The sequence below is a fragment of the Megascapheus bottae genome, chromosome X (assembly GCF_031878675.1).
Source record: "Megascapheus bottae isolate mThoBot1 chromosome X, mThoBot2.hap1, whole genome shotgun sequence".
Classification (NCBI taxonomy): domain Eukaryota; kingdom Metazoa; phylum Chordata; class Mammalia; order Rodentia; family Geomyidae; genus Megascapheus; species Megascapheus bottae.
The window spans coordinates 8,827,145-8,846,726 of record NC_143547.1 but is presented as its reverse complement, the minus strand read 5'-3'; the positions used below and the strand labels follow the sequence as shown (position 1 = coordinate 8,846,726).

At 34.2% G+C, this 19,582-nt stretch overlaps 1 protein-coding gene across 5 annotated transcripts in view; it reads right to left on the bottom strand.

Annotated features, from left to right (window-relative positions):
• The window catches only part of Cnksr2 (connector enhancer of kinase suppressor of Ras 2), a 239,510-nt gene that overhangs the window by 131,006 nt on the left and 88,922 nt on the right, over positions 1-19,582 (bottom strand). For all 5 annotated transcript variants that reach the window (XM_090326745.1, XM_090326749.1, XM_090326748.1 and 2 more), the window contains exons 5-6: positions 15,518-15,559; positions 3,644-3,763 (exon numbers count right to left, since the gene is read on the bottom strand). In XM_090326745.1, the coding sequence (XP_090182871.1) occupies positions 3,644-3,763; positions 15,518-15,559 (162 nt within the window). The remainder of the gene's footprint in view (positions 1-3,643; positions 3,764-15,517; positions 15,560-19,582) is intronic.

Sequence of the window (19,582 nt, the reverse complement as noted above, 5' to 3'; positions counted from 1 at the left end):
ACAAATCTATTGATTTCAAATGCAACCTACTAAGTTTAAAATGTATCTTGAATAACTCATGTAAAAATCTCTTTATTAGATTTTCTATTTTGATATGAACTACAAAAAGGTTTATATTTCAGTCTTGGAATTAATATTGAACACATTAGACATTTCTTTTTACTCTCTTTGAAATTTCAACCCAGTGAAGTGCTACCCTATGCCTTTAAAAATTAGGTTCTTTAAGCAGTTGTAAATTTTGTATTATTTTATTTTATATTTATTTTATTATACTCTTTTGTTTTTTATTTAAACTTCATTGTAAAGGTAATGTACAGAGGAGTTACAAGTTACAAATACCTATGTCAGGTAATGAGTATATTTCCTTTTATGAGTGTTATCCCCTCCCTTATTTTCTCCTTCCATATTATTATTTTCATTTATTAAAGTCACCTTCTTAAGCAACTCCTCTTTAGCAATTTCAAATTCGAAAGTAGAGAAATGGAAAAAAAAACCTTACTCAGACATATTTTATTTAGATTTACCTGGACTAAGATAAGCCTTACCCCTTTTATTATGTATTTAATATAGAGCAACTGATAGAGATGTGTGATTCTTTTCTCTCAATTGTGAAATGAAAAAAATAAGACTTACTTTTCAGGGTTGTGAGAAAAAGAATCTGGCAATCCCTTTTTCTTTTCTCTTCCAGGTCTATTTCCATAGTATTTAACTGAATTGGTTCTTGGTATTTTAAGTTCATTATAATTCCAAAGAGCAGATACAGGTCTACCACTTTTAAGTTACAAAAACAATAGACCCTCAAAAGCAATACACATATACAAAATCAAGAGCTCATACACACTTTAATTAGCATTGTGATGACTCACTTCACATAATATCTTCCCCATGATTTCAGTGGAAATTAGAGGATGAAATGAAGTTTTTTTCTTAGAACAATACTGTCTTTACAACCACAGTCTTAGAGCCAGTAGGAGCTTTAAATATCACCTACAGGGTCGTGGGAGCATGACCTAGTGGTAGACTGCTTGCCTAGCATGCATAAAGCCCTAGGTTCAATTCCTTGATACCACATATACAATAAAAAGCCAGAACTGGTGCTGTGGCTCAAGTGGTAAAGCACTAGGTTTGAGAAAAGTTCAAGGACAGTGCCTAGGCCCTGAGTTCAGGCCTCAGGAATGGCAAAAAAATATGACTTACACTCTAACATCAAGATAACAGTGTATAACTGTAAGATACTCCCCAAGCCATTTCCTGTCTGTGTGTGTGTTTGTATTCTTCAATATCAAATTTTTGTTCAACTATTTTATGGGTTAATATTTTTTGCCACTTTTGCCTCAGCACCACTTCTGCCTTTTTTTCTATGCATGTGGTATCGAGGACTCAAATCCAGGTTTTCATGCATGCTAGGCAAGCTCTCTATCACTAGGCCAAACTCCCAGTCCATTATTTTTTATTATTTCTAAGTCACTGTACATAGAAGTTGCCATTCATCCCTCTTAACCCACCCTTTCTTTCACTTTTTATTAACTTTGTAGGGTATACATTGAAATTTGACTGCATTCTTCCCCCTTTTCCTCAGTTGTCTACCCCTCTCTCCTAATATCAGTTTTACGTGCTTTCTTTCTACTTTATTGTGCCAGTTCTGGTGCTTGAACTCAGGGCCTGGGCACTGTCCTTGGGAATTCTCAAGACTAGAGTTCTACCACTTGGGCTACAGCACCACTTCCAGCTTTTTCTGTATATGTGGCACCAAGGAATTGAACACAGGGCTTTGTGCACGCTAGACAAGCACTCTACCAGTACATCGCATTCCCAGCCACTATATGCTTTCATTCTATAGCTGTCTTCTTTTCTTTTTTTTTAAAACAGCCTTTCACATTGGATTAAACTTATAAAACATTTTTAAACAGGTGAATAAAATATAGATTATCTTTGTTATTACACAATAAAATGCTTATAACTGGTAGTGATATCCATTTGTTTATTTGCCCTTACAAGAATGGATGTGAAGTCTGGTGCTTATGGCTCACACCTGTAATCTTAGCTACATAAAAACTGAGTTCTGAGGATTACTGGTCCAAACCAGCCCAGGAAGACCCCGTGAGACTCTTATCTCCAATTAACCACCAGAAATATGGGCATGGTGTGGCTCAAAGTGGCAATGCAGTTGCCTTGAGCAAAAAAGCTCAGGGACAGCACCCAGGACCTGATTTCAAGCCCCATGACCAACAAAAACTATTTTTATAAATAAAAAATAAAAATAATGGATGTAAAGCTGGGCATTAGTAGCTAATACATATAATTCCAGCAATTCAGAAGGCTGAGTTCAGGAGAACTGTTGTTTGATGTCAGCTCAGCTAGCAAAGTACATGAGACTTCATCTCCATTAACCAGCAAAAAGCAGCACTATAAGCATGAATCAAGTGGAAGAAAATCAGCCATGTCCAAGCACAACATCAAGTATAAGGTCTTAAGTTCAAACTCCAGAAACAACAACAACAAAAACCAACCAAGATTGGATGTAAAGGTCGGAGTGGTGCTAGAATTTTTTTTTTTGCCAGTCCTGGGCTTGAGCTCAGGGCTTGAACACTGTCCTTGGACTTTCTCAAGGCTAGAGCTCTACCACTTGAGCCTCAGCACCACTTCCGGCTTTTTTCTATGTATGTGGTACCATGAAATCAAACCCGGGTCTTCGTGCATGCTAGGCAAGTACTTTAACCACTAGGCCAAACTCCAGGCTCCTGTGCTAGAATTTTTGTAATCCAAGTTACTCGAAAGCTAGAGGCAGGAGGACCAAGAGTTTAAAACAAGCCTGGGAAAACTAGCAAGACCCTATTTCAAAAAAAAAAAAAAAAAACCCAGAAAAGGAATATAGGAAAGGTTCAAGTGGCAGAATGCTTACCTATTAGATTCAAGTAAGTATCCTCAGAACTGGAAAAATATAAGACTAAAACTGAATTAACAAGCATATCAGTTCTGTTTGGCTACTCTCCATAAGGAAGGGGACTATCTATTTAAAACAGAACAAATAAAAGTAAAATCCACAAAATAAACATCTATGTGCATTGGCAAGTAATACTGTGGTGATTATTATAAAACCTTAAACTTTTGAAAGGAATTCTAATTAGAGGGAGGAATTTTAATCTTTGTTTAATATGCAATCAAGGCTAACTGATTACCAAATTAAGCAGGATAATTCAGCAATCACCATTTTCAATTCTCCATTTATCTTTATAAAATTTCTTACCAGAGTTGGGTGCAGTGGCTCATGCCTGTATTCCTAGCTACCTAGGAGGCTGAGATCTGAGGATCAAGGTTCAAAGCCAGCCCGGGCACAAAAGGACCTGAGACTCTTATCACCAATTAACCTCTAGAAAACAGGAAGTGGGGCTGTGGCTAAAGGGTAGGGCATCAGCCTTGAGCTGGAGAGCTCAGGTACAGCGCCCAGGCTGAGTTCAAGTCCCATGACCCCCCCAAAAAAAATTCTTACCAGGACAAATATCTACTACCTTACTTTTAGGTTAAAAAATTAAAGTGTTCTTATTTGTTGAAATTTATCAATTCCCACATTGGGAGCATGCGTTGCTCACATCCAACTGTCAACTTGATGGATGGTGGCTTTGATAAACATGGTATCTCTTACCAGCCCTTCACTTGGTTTGATATTTGCCAGCTGGATCACTTCCAGGTGAGCAGACTGTGAAACCAGAGGATCTGATGACAGGGAGATGATGTGGTCACAGACTCCAGAAAGAGTTTTACACTAGAAAAAAGAAAATGTAAAAAAGGAAAAGAAAGGAAAAAACATATGGTAAATACATGTTGGAAATCATACACAAATTGGAATTTAAATACACAGTATAAGAAAGTTAACTGGTATGTTATTATGTAAAACCTTCATAAAATGGCACACTAATACATAAAATACACCCATATTCTAAACTATGAATATAAGATTTACATGCCAGATTATTCATGAAAATTATAATTATAGGTTATTTTTCTCATTAGAAACATCACATTTGAAACAATTACTTCTAAGAAATATTAACAGTTTTATAATTTTCCAATAGCAACCATCAAACAGAAGAGAACTAAGTAACAACAAAAAAAAGCTTCTTGTCATTTAATTCACAATCCTAAACATTAAAATAAATTGATTAAGATCTTGGAAAGAGAAATCTCCCATTTCTACTGATAGAAAGGTTTTTTAAATTCCTGTTCAATGTTACCTTTGTACACAATTTCCTACCTCCAGGCAAAGCTTAGAACAACCTCAAACTGTTTGCTATGAATAATCTGGAAATGAATAACTCTTATTCTGAATACAACTGATGCAGAGTCCATATTCTCCTCATCTCTGACTTCTCTCCTCCACCTACCTATCTTATCACTCACATCAGCTAGAAAGGTCCCAGAACATACAAGGTACTCGATTAATATTGGTTGATTGGTTTCCAGTTCTACAAACATACATATATTTGGGTTGAATCAAGTAAACAAACTTTAGTAGTAGATTCTTGGCTAAGAATAGAATACTTGTGCTTTAGTCAGGATAAATCCATTCATACTAACACAGAACAATAAATTTAAAATGTATATCTACAATAGTGTGGTTAAGCTTACACATTGTACAATCACAAAGAAAGTGGAATATAAATAACAAAGCTTGCAATGTGTGGCCTCAACTCTTAAAACATACTGAAAGCTAGTTTCCATGATTTGAGTTTTTTTCTTTGCTGAAGGAGGAGATTATTTTGCTAGAATCAAGATGTGATCTTTTATCCATTTCTGATATGTTATATTTGTTCTTTGACATCTGCATTGGTCTACTGTGAAATAGTTTTCTTTGCTTATCTGGTAAGACAATATTTGTTTAGTGTATTGTCTCCATGGTCCATGGCCTCAATTTATGTTGGTCTCAGCTTTCTACAAACTACAAGAATGTCCCAGCTAAATTTTCCTTTGTAATGTACTTACAATTTTTTGAATCTGCTTCTCAAGGCTGCATTTAATTGTGACTATAAGCTCCTAAAGACATATTATCCAGGCTGGGAATGTGGCTTAGTGGTAGAGTGCTTGCCTAGCATGCATGAAGCCCTGGGTTTGATTCCTCAGTACCACATAAACAGAAAAAGCCAGAAGTGGTGCTGTGGCTCAAGTGGTAGAGTGATAGCCTTGAGCAAAAGCAGCTCAGGACAGTGCCCAGGCCCTGAGTTCAAGACCTGGGACTGGTAAAAAAAATCAAAGTGAAACAAGGACATATTATCTAAATGATATCAACAGCCAAGGAAAGAACATGGGCTTGATATGAAGACAGACATGTTCAATCACCACACTGACAGTGGCTGTAAGCAAGTTAATCCTGCAGCAATAAAGGTTATTTTATCTGTCTTTAAAATTAAACTATGATGAAAATATTTATTTGTTTACTCATTCATTCATTCATTTCATATCCTGGGGCCTCAACTCTGGATCTCCTGCTCTTGCTCATTGTATTTTTGCACATGTCTTATGCTCTACCACATTTTTCTTGATTAATGATGAAATCTCACCGATTTTTTTGCCTAGGATGGTTTTAAACTTATGATTTTATCTAGAGTTCAGCCTCCTGAGTAGTTAATATTATAGGTGTAAGCCTCTGATGCTTGGCTTTCTTCTTTGTTTTTTACTTCAGTTGAGGAGCTGTCGGCAAAGACAATCCTGAATGGTTTCTATAGAGGATACTTGCATTACATGCTAATCCTACAATAACTAAATCAATATGACAAAAAGAATGCTGTGTGGTTTCTATAAAAAGGAACATTTTTAAAAGTCCGGTATATAAATAAACAGGAATGTAATGATGCACATAAATGATTCAGTATGTTACAATATTCAGGGCCTCCTTTGAACAAAAGTAGTTCTTCTATTCAGTCTCTGGTAGCACTTACAAGTGGGATAGGAGAAAAGTTAGAAATAACAATTAAATTTGCATATAAATTTGCAAAATACTTGTTAAGATTCTTCATAAGTAATGTAGTATATGCTGGTAGGCATACACAAGGTAAAAAGCTTCCTGAATGGCATTGGAATCCAGAGGTAAATTAATCAACATAAATCACAAAACCAAGTTACTAATAAAGTCAAAGCTAAAACCTAAGGTCCTGATACCCAATATATTAGTCTTTTCATGATGATGTAGTATGTTTAATCAAAGAACTCTTTACAATTAATCAGATGTTAACAAGATAAGTCAGGTGGCAATATAGAATCTTATATATAAATTCTCAAAGGAATTGCTTCCATAGTTACTCTCTGTTGGCTCATAGTATTTTCTTGGTTTTACTGAAAATGTTTCCACTTTTGTTATTTTTGTTATGGCATTTCTGAGTTGAAATTTAAATGATCAATAAAGTAATAGCTATGTATAGTTGTATAAAAATTACCTCAAACACACACTTATTTTTCCTGCTTCCATGATTTAGTAGACAACCTGGTCTGCTGCTTAGAGTCTTACAAGCAACCTGCCACCAACATATCAACTGGGCTGAATTCTTTCAGGGAAACTTCAGTAGAGAACCTGCTTCCATGTTCTTCTAAGTTGCTAGCAAAATTCACTCCTTCTGGCTATATGATTTTGATTCCCATTACCTTATACTGGCTGTCATTTGGGGACTGATCTAATCTCCCATGGGTGTTCTCAGGTCTATCAATGTTACACCCTCATAATTTCTTCAATATCAGAAAGCTATTTTTGTCTTCTTTGAAACTTCTTTAAAGGGCTCATGTGAGTTTAGGCCCACTAAGTGTAATCTCCCTTTTGAGATGGTTAATATTAAATAATGGATTTTAAATATATCTGCAAAATCCCTACTGTAGAACAAAATCTAAATATGGGAATTCAATCTATTGTATTTATTTCTTTCAATCACATGAAAGAATTGGCAATTATACCCCAGTGTCAGAGATTTTGAGGTCCATCTTAGATCCTGTCTGTCACAGATGCCAACAAAAGTTGTCAACAGAAAGATAGAAAAGAAAGTCCGTGAAGTGAAATCCTTATAGTTTACAAGCTCACAATTAGATTTAGATCTCCCAGGGTGGTAGCTATAGTTAAGTAATAAAGAACCTTGGGCAAGTTATTTAATCCTTCAAGTGTCTGAGTTTCCTTTTCCATATAATTGTGACAAAAATGATATATGAGGACTAAATGCAAAAATTATATAAGATATATATATATATATATGTTCTAAACATTCTGAGAAAAGTAAATGCATTATCTAATTTAATGCATATATTATTCCTAAGGAGAAACTGTTTTCTCTACACAATAGATGTAGAAATTGGGACATAAAAGTGTTAACATTTTGCTTAATGCCACACAACTTTTCAATGACAGAGCCAAATTACATCCAGGCAGTTTTGCTTTAGTTCTTGGTTGCTTACCCACTGTGTTTGTATCATTGCCTCACATTAAGCTATCAGATATTTAATGATTAGGGGAATAAACTTCAAGATAATACTACAGCCCAAAAATGTTCACTTTAAAATAATCATGAGGTCAGTGCAAAAATAGCAAGTGAATATCAGACGCAAATGTGTAACTTCTTTGATGCACAGACCCTTTCAACTTACATCCAACTACTACTTCCCTGAGACAACCTTGTCTGAATGAGAGTTGTTACAAGAGGATCCACTACTACTTCCATTTCTAACAGGAAAAGAGTAACTTGGAAACCAGAACTGGATTTAGAAAAATATCTATTCTATTCATACACTGATTTGTGGGCAAATGGTAGACAGACAGGTGTATGGTAGGTTCCCAAGCAAAAGAGAGTATGATACTTTCAAGGATGAAGCATAATAACAGTCAGGATATATCAACAGTTAAATAACATACTGACTATTAGATGACTTAATTTTACTTTGGACTTTAAATTCAGATACAGAGTGAAGAAGTTCAAAATGATTGGCTGAACTCCTGGAAAGTTCAAACACACAGACATATACAATCTTTATAGGGAAATGGAGAGTACATAATAGAATTGTAATCAATGTCCTCATCTTCCAGAAATTTAAAAGCATCAATGTATGGTATGTTTTAATAGAAGTAAAGCCTAAATGCACTATAACAGTTACAACGGTAATTCTTGGCTTCAGGCTTTCTGTGATAATGGACTGTAGAACCTCTATTGTCAGTAGAGGGCACTGGAGAGACACTACAGTGGGTAGGCAGTAGCCATCTCTTCCATCTTCCCATGAACTGTATCCTACTTTTTGTTTTCTTCTGCCATGTTAGTGTTCAGTGGTATCCATGTGTGAGGACAACAGGTAGAACTCTGCTCTAGCAGCAATTGTACATGTACTGATGCCGCAGTGACCCCCATCCAGAGACTGCAATACTGAAACTCTTGTTATAAGCCCTTCTACCATCATCACTTCCCTGCATGCTGAAAAGCTGCTTCCCCACTTGTCTGGCCAGTGAGACTTTAAGTACATTTTCTTAGCCATTGGCAAGGTGCTCTAATCTGAAAGATGTTCTCCACTCATTACCATCATTTCTTAGTCCCTTGCCTGGTTCTGATTCTCTTTATGTCTTTATTGATGGTCTTCTACCGTAATTTAACAATTACTTATGTTAAACTTCTCATATCTTAGTTTCTTTCTCAAGACTAATTGCCTTAAAAAAACCTTTACATAGAATTAACTTTACTAAACAAAGACCTCATGGTGTTCTGGAACATATACAGACCAGCCTCAAACAAAAATAGTTCTCCAATTTATCATTTTGTGTGTCCATTCTGCTTTTTAATGATTTTCTGAGTTTTTCATCAAAGAATTACAGCATTTAGACCTAAGAAACCACAGACAAAACCCATTCTGCAACTCAGAGAGGCTAATTTATCTTGTTCAAAGCTAGTAAGTGTCAGAATATGTCAGGACACCAAATCTATTAACTCTCCAACTGGCACCCATTCAGCATTACTTGACTAATCAAAAAAAACCCCAAATACTTTGAAGACAAGGATTGTGTTCTCAGAGTCAGTCTGAATATGAGAGAATTTTACAGTGCATAATATATATCCAATAAAGGTAATATTATTAAGAACACTCCTTACATTTTGTACTGCCTTACATTTTCACTAAATTATAATGAGAAACACCAAAACCACATGATCTTAATCCTTCTTGTAGGTCACATTACCTTTAGTATATACATGCTATTTTGGACTGTAAAAGTTAAAAAAAATCTTTTCTACTTTGATCATATTATTCCTACATTTGTTTTTCCTTCCTGTATGGAAATTTGTTCAGAAGTGAATTTATCATTAAAGTAATACACAATACAATTAACGACCAAAGTGTTAAAATATGAAGATACAGAATAATACAATACTTAAGAAAACAATGCCTATGTAAGTAATAGTGTTAGTATATTTCTTTAGGCATACCATAGGGAAGACTATAAAGATTGTCTTAACTATAAAACAGTAAAACAGCACCTTCATGCTGTCCATTAAATAAATCTCAATACTAGAATTCACATTTTAGTAAAAATGACCAGAAATTCTATTTTCAAATGCTATCATTTGGTCCATGATCACAGTTTTAAGAGACATATCTAGGCTACAATTGGGAAAAGCTGTCTTTCAGAGCATCAGGGACCTGTTGAAGGCCAATAGGAAATTATTAATTTTTTCCAGATTTTTAAGATCTTAGAGTGTCATTTCTTTTAAGAAATTTCTAAAAACTACTGCCACTTTTATTTAATGATGAGACATTCTGCTACCCTAGAGCTTAAGTACATCTTAAAGGTTTGAGACAATTGGAACAGGAAAGTCATGGTCATGTAACATATGATATAAATGTCAGGAGACACTAAAGTGAGCTCATAATTTCTCCTTCAGGATTCTCTTATATCTAACCTTTGGGATGCTTAAACTATTTCTATTCTGTACAATAGCTTAGATGAAGATTAGGAGGGCATAACTGATAAATATACAGAAAGGAAGAAATACAAAGAAGGAGTATGAAAGGAAACAAATATTTGACATGACAAAATAAACCAAACTTACCAAATCAAAATAATCTTAAAAAAAAAACAGCTTGGAGAGAAGAGGAAAAATTGTAAAGCATGGTATAACTAAGAGATCATCTAATGCTAGAATAAAATAAGCATTCTGTATATTTATTCTTCCCATTGCCTTTATAAAGAACACACAGGTTAATGTAAAATGTGCATTTCAGCTCAAAAGAGTGTGATTTAAGGAGTGTGACTTAAATGATTATTTATGGCCTGCAATTTCCACGAGTTTATCAAAGCTGACAAGTATTCCAGGCTCACCAATAAGAGCAGCAGGGCTGTGCCACAAGCACAGTGAGTCTGCTAAAGCCCAAGGTCTGAAATAGCTTTTCCAGATACAAAGGCTGCACGGCAAGGTGGAAGTGAAAGTGGAGTATAAGGACTGAAAAGGACTGTGAACTTGCTGCAACCGGCTACTACATAAGACAAGGATTTTTGCAGAGCAAAACAGGTCTCCAACATGCCAGAGAATGTGTAATACAGGCCAAGGCATAAAACGGAGAATTTCAGACCAACTAAAGTGAAATAGAACCTTATAATCTTGCAGACATAGTACACTGCTTATCTGCATTGCCTTTTGTCTTTTCTGGTTGCATTCTCTTGCCTGTTCCTTTATACTTAATGGAAATTTCCACAGAAACCTGAGCTCTTCAGTCTCCTTTTATTCACTGTCACATTTCATATTAACAGACATCCCTGCCTAACATCACAACCAGCTTCTCTTTCTACCAGACTTTTGGTCTCCATAACCTTCTTTCCCCCATAAACTTTTATCTTCTAAATTTAAGCAGAATCATCTCTTTGTAATTTTAGAAATGAAAAACATGAAAATGAAAATTGAGACTAAGCATTTTTCAAGTTACATTTGATTATTATATTGTGTAATATAAAATTACCCCTTCAAGCAATCAGACTTACTAACACATTAGGATAAATGCACACTTTTCTATTAAAAAGCATTGTGAACTAATTTTAAGAAATGGGGAAAATACTTGAAATTTCAGTATCAAAAACAAATCACCCACGTAAATATAACTATCATTGACTATCACTTTTAATTTTCAATAGTGATAATTCATGATAAGCTTATAATGTTTTCCATAGCATAATTTAGAATCTCTCCTTTAATACTGGCATAAAAATATTTTAGATGTAAATACATCTAAGATAAAATAAATAATAAAATAAAAGCAATTTATTTGTAAATTATGTATTCACAATTTCAGACAGTATAACTGTAAATAGGAAATATACATCATAAATATGCAATAGTTTACCAAAGCACTGTTTTAATTTTCTAAGCTCTGTTATTATACGTAATGCTTCTATAAATACTTTCTTCAGAACATGTTATTGTGTTATACTGTTTACTTTTGGCTAGACTTCCAATAGAATATAACATTATGGACTCTGGAGCCAAACTGCCACAGCTCAGATCCAATTTTCAATTCTATCTAATTGTGATACAACATGAAAGTTACCTAACTTCTCTGTGGTTGGGTTTACTTATCTATAAAATGGAGGTTATACCAACAATACTTCTTAACATTTGTAAAGGATTAAAATACTGTTTTTTATAAAACACTTAAAATATTACCTAATCTATTGTAAATACTAATTAAAATTGTTTCTATGCCTTAACATCACCAAAACTTGTTTTACATGAAGGTTTTGTGAATATACATATGTAGCAATAAACTAACTCCATTCTATGTCTATGAAAGTTCTTATCAGCATTTTGATATATAATAGTGTATGTATATGTAAATTGACAGGGGAAAACTTTTATTTCACTACTGTTACCAAAGAAGCCCTTGCTATTTCAGGATAATGACTAATGAGAAGTACAGGTAGCCTGGTTTTAAACCAGTATTCTCTGATTTTATTCTCCTGAGTAGCTAGGAATACAGGCTTGAGCCATTGGCACCCAGCTACACAGCTCTATTATTTAAAATTTGCTTTTGAGTTGGATACTGGCTGGTTTCCGCTTGTAATTCTCACTACTCTAGAGATGAAGATCTGAGGATCAAAGATCAAAGCAAGACTGGGTAAGAAAGTCCGTGAGACTTATGTCCAGTGAACTGTGGAGTTACTTTTCCATACTTAATATTATGACAACAAATGTAAAAATCGATTTCACATTAAGTGAAACAGTCAAGGCAAAGACAAACCTTTTTTTTAAAATAAAGGTTAGAATGGAGCTAATATGTAAAATGAATGCCTTGAGAAACACTTGCCAATGATTTCAATCTTAAAGTTTCTAGTAACCAAATGCATGAGGAAAAGTACAGATACTTTTTTAAGCCAAAAACCGAAAAGAGATTTCAACTGAGAAACTTTATAAACAGGAAATGGTAACTGGCGAATTGACCTCAATAAGCACCTAGAAGTAGGCACAATGGAAAACCCACAGCAGCATGCCCAAGTCTAATTCAGTCAATTCAATACTTCAGAAGGAACACTCATTGTTACAGAAAATTCAATCCCAATGAAACAGTCGCTCAAAGGAAATAAAATGTAGGGCAAAAAGTGTCTGTTTGTATTCTTTATTTATTGAAACAGGCACAGCAAGATAGCCCTGAGTTTTGAGGGAAACAAGATAGTACAATTCATAAGGTCTCAGAGAACTAGAATTGGTAGCAATCTTCAGAAATGAAAAGTCTTTGGTGTCAGAGCTTCATTCACACTCAACACACAAAAAGCTTAATAGTTTTTGACTGATAGTTTCACCATCTGTAAAAGTATGTGAGGTTGAACCTCACTTATATCAAAAATGCTTTAGAGAAGAATTGTTGTACATTTAGGATATTTTCTGATTTTTGGAATATTTGCAAAAATTTTATCTTGGGGATAAAACTTAAACATGAAATTCATGAATTGCTCATATTTACTTTATATACATTGCCCAATGGTGATTTTGTACAATATTTAAAATAATTTTATGTGTAAAAAAGCTTGCATGGTTTTTATGATTGAACCATCAGAAAACAAAGGAGTTACTATCTCATCCACCCATGTGAACAATCTGTGGTTGCTTAAAATCACTATAATTCACTAAAATTATATGCTATCAATAAGTAACCATTTTATTATACTTATTCACACATAAGCACACTCATAAAACATAATTTCTATTGATAAATATTCAGAATAAGCAATATACCATCATCAGAAAACCATAATAGCTGCTAACCAACAGCAATAACAAACAATGGCAGAAGTTAAGACTGTGCATGATGCTGTGTGTTTTTTTTCTTTTTTGCCAGTCCTGGGCTTGGGCTCAGGGCCTGAGCACTTTCTCAAGGCTTAGCACTCTACCACTTGAGCCTCAGCACCACTTCCAGTTTTTTTCAATGTATGTGGTACCGAGGAATCAAACCCAGGTCTTTGTGAATGCTAGGCAAGCACTCTACCCCTAGGCCAAACTCCCAGCCCCGATGCTGTGTTTTGATTAAAAGGTGATTGTAGATTGTGGTTTATTGTTCTAGGTGATAAGAAAACATCAGAATCACAGAAAGGACCAGAAAGTAGGTCTTTTAGGGAGGAGGAAGCATTCTTCTGGAAAGCTTTTTAAAATGTTTCCTTCAGAATCAACTGAGTCACTAACAGTTTTTTTCATGGAAGTCTTTGTTTTTTTTTATCAATTATTACTATTCCTTATTCTGTTATAAATACACATTGCTCTGGTCCTTCAGTTAGCCTATCACACATTTTACTATATTATGTATGGGCACTTTTTTGCAGGTTATTAAACAAGTCATCTTTAATGGTATCACAATCGCTTTGACTGAGAACCATTTTAACTATTTTACCATAGGTAATGGATGAAAAACTAAAGCCTTATTATTGATGTTAAAAATTGTTCTTTGATATCTACTATTTCCTCATGGCTTCATATCAATAAGAGCTTTATTCACCACCAGTCTTTGAAACTTTTAGTGATGTGTCCTTAACTTTTTGAAACCAGCCTATTATATATTCACAGTTGTTTTTCAATTTTCAGCTGGTTATGATAGATCTTTTCTCCCTTTATGGTGTGTACATCCCTTATGCAGCACATGTTCACTGCAATGCTCAAAGGCGTACTCTTTCAGTACAATAGAGATCTGAATTTTTGGATTTATGCTATACCTTTTCCTATCTCATTTCCTATTTTCTATTGTTCATCACTATCAGCACAGAACTTCAGCAATTCATCCTGTTTCTTCAGATCACATATGGTCATTCCAACACTATACTTTTCTGTAAGAGGTCTCATATTAATATCACAGTTCAGTCTCTCCATCAGTTTAATTTTCCGTACTGGAGATAAATACAAATGCATTTTTTTCACTGTTACCCACAGGGGTATCTGTAGACTATGTTCAACAATATATTTACACCAAAGAGTGGAGAATTAGCAAACAATAATAACAAGAAAAACCCCACAGTGAGTAGTGTCTGCAGATTCAAGCACACAGTGAGGTACTATGACAAACCCACTACTAACACACTTGGTTTGCACACATGCTATTTTATTACCTGTTGTAGATTTGTTGCACAAGTGAATGTACATAAGCAAGGGAAAAGTATACTCACAGCTTAAGTGGATTGGAAGGGTCATTTTTTCCTAGTGGTGGTGTTTACCAAACTGGGTTGTGTTACCTGTGTTTTATTTTGCCAGTCCTGGGCTTGAACTTAGGGCTTAGGCACTGTCCTTGAACGTTCTCAAGGCTAGTGCTCTACCACTTGGGCAAAAGCACTACTTCTGGCTTTTTCTGTGTATGTTGTACTGAGGAATTGAACCCAGGACTATATATATGCTAGGCAAGCAGCATACCACTAGGACACACTCTCAACCCTATGTACCTGTGTTTTAACTTAATGTAAGTTATGGGAGATTACTTGTCAGTGGCTTCACATAATTGCCCAGAGTCCCAGAATTTGGAACTTTATAGATTGTTACAGAAACTGTAATATGTTTCTAGAATCTAAACTAATATTGGAATACATAAATTCTAGATAAGTATTAGTTTCTATTCTATGGAGATTACAGTTAGACCAAAGGGACTACGTGATAATCATTTTCTTTCCCACATTAAAAAAGAGAAGAGTACACTAAGAGTTCATTTGATCAAAAGATCATCTTACTAAACCGCAAAGGATACCATTGCTGCTCAATAAGCAGAAGAGGATTGCTCAGTATTACCTATGCAGTAAATAACCTAAAATATTATATTCTGCTAATATTTTGGGTTACTTATCCAACTCTAACTTTGTTATAGATTATATATACAATCCTAATGCATTATCATAATGTTCATCTAAAATAATAGAATGATTTTAACTAGTACATTTTGATTATTTTGTAGATCCTAAAAAATACAACTTAACTGATTTTTTTTAGTATGGTTTACGATTACTAAAAGAAATACTGTCTAATGCAGACAAAATAAATACAAGTATACTCACCACATGAAGAATTTTATTCTCAGTTTCATATACAGTACAATCCTGAAAAAGAATGTATGTATTATTTTAAAAACATACTTGTATAATTAATATAATCTAATAAACATTCTTCTATAATACTTTATTAAGAACTTTAATACACTCAAAATATAAAAGCTACAAGATTTTCAGTAAAAATAGATATATATCTTGGTCCCCATTTCCCTCCCCCAACCCCAGCTGCTCATTTTATTTTCCCCCCTTCCCTATTCTATTTCAAATAACCAAATAAGCACATATACAATACATCAGATAACAAGGTAAAATACTGTAACAATATGAGATAACCAAGGGACAGCAAAAGAGATGAGAGATAACATAGGATATTAAGGACAACAATCACTTACTCATTCTATGGCTTTTGTTTCTATATCCTGGAGGTCCTTTCATTTACTGTCAAACTATATGGCTTTATGTATCTAGGTTTTGCTCTATTGTAAATCTCTGCTAGTAGAGCCCAAGGTTTCTACCGGTTATGACAAATGAGGGAAACCATTGAGCCTATGTTCCTTTGAGTCTGACTTACTTCACTTCATATGAATTTTTCTAAGTAAAGGGTATCAATGTTTGTGAAGTAATGCACCTTCTATCTGGTGAATATAAGGTATCCCTTCTAATAATTACAATAAAATATATGAAAAAAGATATATGTTCTTTAAAGATCTGGACTGATATTTAACAAAATGTTAATAGTGGTAAGCATATATGATCACTTATGGAGGATGTCTTAATTTTCCCTTAATTATATGCTCCTGTTTTACTAATTAAACTTATAATTATACACGGATAATAAAGAATATTGCATAATTTCACTTTTTAAAACATACTGAATGTTATTATAACTATTTTACCAACACTTGTATCTGTGATAAATGTATTATGTTGAACTATATCCAATATTTCAAATATTAGTTTGTTGTTAATTACAACATTAAAGAGTACTAACATGTATAGGAATAGTCACATCAAAATCTCATACTTCAAATCCTTTTACAATAGCCTCAATGAAAGTAAAATACATAGCAATTAACTTAACTAAGGATGTAAGCTGGAACCTCATACCTCACCCTGCACCAGAATTAATTCCAAATGGATCAAAGACCATGAGATAAAAGCAGATACCCTGAAAATTTACAGAAGAATAGGAGATACACTAGGATTCATTGGCACAGGTCAAAACTTTCTTAATAAAGACCCCGAAACACAACAAATTAAAGAAAGTTTGGACAAATGGGACTGCATTAAACTGCAGAGCTTCTGTATGACAAAGGACATAGCTAGCAAGTTAAATAGAAAGCCCAAAGAGTGGGAGAAGAAATTCACTAGCCATACAACAAACAAGAGCCTCATATCTAAAATATAATACCTACAGCTAAAAAAACTGGATCTCTCAAAAACAAGTCCTCAAAGAAACACCATCCCAATAAAAGGTGGGCTAAAGACTTAAAGAGAGACTTCTCTAAAAAGGAAAGAAAAATTTCCTATAGACACATGAAGAAATGTTGGATATCTTTGGCCATATAAGAAATGCAAATCAAAACAACTCTAAGATTCTACCTCACTCCAGTTAGAATAGCCATTAGCAAGAAATCTAATAAAAACAGATGCTTGTAGGGATGTGGCCAGGAGGGATCACTACTGCACTGTTGGTGGGAGTGCAAACTCGTTCAATCACTATGGAAAGCAGTATGGTGATTCCTCAAAAGTCTAAACACAGACCTTCCCTATTACAAGCAATCCCACTCTTTGGCATTAACCCAAATATTCAGAAATAAAGACATATTAAGCGATGTTCATTGCAGTAATATTTACCATAGTAAAGATATGGAACCAACCCAGATGCCCCTCAGTAGATGAATGGATCAAGATGATGAGGTATTTATACACAATGGAATTCTATGCTGCCATCAGAATGACATTGCCCCATTTGAAAGGAAATGGAAAGACTTGGAAAAATATCATATTAAGTGAATTAAGCCAGTCCCAAGTATACATATTTATGGTTTATTTGAAATAGGGAAGGGAAGGGGGAAAAGAAGATGACTGGGAGAAAGAGGGAGGAGAGAAAGGAAGAAAATAACATGAGAAGGGGTATCAAGGTTCAAGAAATTATGTACTCACGACCTGACAAATGTAACTGTAACCACTTTATACATTATCCCAACAATAAAATACAATTAAAAAACTTGGCTCTACTTTATTTGAACTAAATGCACAACCTAATTTTTACTTATGGCCGAAATAATCAGTTTTGCAATTATAAATTAATTCCCATTGAAGCTCTATCCTGTAAGAGAGAATTAAAAAAATCACATACAATACGTATTTTCAACTACTGCAAGCTACTACATATGCTTTGCATTGCCCAGGTTTCCCTCATTCGTCATAATCAGTAGAAACCTTGGGCTCTACTAGCAGAGATCTGCAATAGAGCAAAATCTTGATACATAAGGCCACATAATGTGAAGCTAATTGAAAGGACCTCCAGGATATTGAAACAAAACCCATATAATGAATGATTGTTGTCCTTAATGTACTATGTTGTCTCTCATCTCCTTTGCTGTCCCTTGGTTATCTCATATTGTTATAGTATCTCACTTTGTTATCTGATATATTGAATTTATTTGTATTTGGATATTTGAAATTTGATAGGGAAGGGGGGAAAACCAAGATGGGTGGGGGGTGTGGGGGGGGGAGGGAAATGGGTACCAAGACATGTGAAAGGGTATCAATGTATGTGAATTAATGCACCTTCTATCTGGCAAATATCATGTAACCCTTTTACTAATTACCATAAAAAATAAAATCTTCTACTGAAAAAAAAAGAAAATTGCAAAAAAAATAAAAAAATAAAAATGGATACACCAAGATTATAATTCTAACTCCAACTGACTTTGAAGTTGCAATTTAAAAAAAATCCCTCCATTGTCTTTTTAAACTGCAATTACTTGAAAAATGGGAAAAAATATAAAAATTGATCTTTGCCTAGAAAACTAACCCACTGCTCAATTTCCTTAGGAAATAATAAAATGGGCATGTTTTGGTAGTACTCTCTAAGCATGTTATGAAATTTGTATGAGAAAATGAGAACTTTCCCACACAGAAACTTTCATATCAAGTATAATAAATGTTTTATACATATTATTGTTATGCACTATTATTTTGAAAATTAAATGTAAAGTTAACAATGATTCCACATTCAGAAAAATTCACATTCCATAACATTGTATATTTTAAGGAATTTAATTTTCTTCCCTGAATTTAATTTTAATCTCATTCCACACATCTTTTTGCAAGTCCTGCGGCTTGAACTCAGAGCCTAGCCACTGTCCCTGAGTTTCTTTTGTTCAAGGCTAGCACTCTACCACTTCAAGCACAGTGCCACGTCTGGATTTTTCTGCTTATGTGATACTAAAGAATTCAATGAAGGGCTTCATGCCTCCTAGGAAAGCACTCAACCTGCATAAGCCACCTTCCTAGCCCATCATTCCACACATTTTTCTTACAATATGATTTCACTGCAATGCTTTGTCAGAAGTACATATTTACTTTTGCTATTTAGGTTAGACTACCATCAAACCTGCCTTCCTCTTGCCTTAGCTGCTTAAGTAGCTGGAATTACAGATGCCCTATGACACTTGGCTTATCATGGGGGAAGATAATTTCATTTCACAAACTAACAAGGATACTTAAATACTGTACCAAAGGGAAATCTGGCACCACCAACACAGACATATCTATGTATATATTTACATAAAGTCAACTCTTAATAATTAATTATAAATTATGCATACAGGAGAGACAAACTGAAGATAAAATATTTATATTTGGAAAGTCCATTTGTACTTACATCAGAATTTAGATGAGTTCATTTTTATAGAAATTAATTTTAAACACAATTGTACTGGGAAGAAATGATTTGGGAAAAGCTGGAAAGTTGCCCAGATTCCCCATGCTGATTCTATAGCTCACTTTTAGCTGCAATGGATACAAGTTTAATTACTTGTCTACCTTCCCAGAATCAAA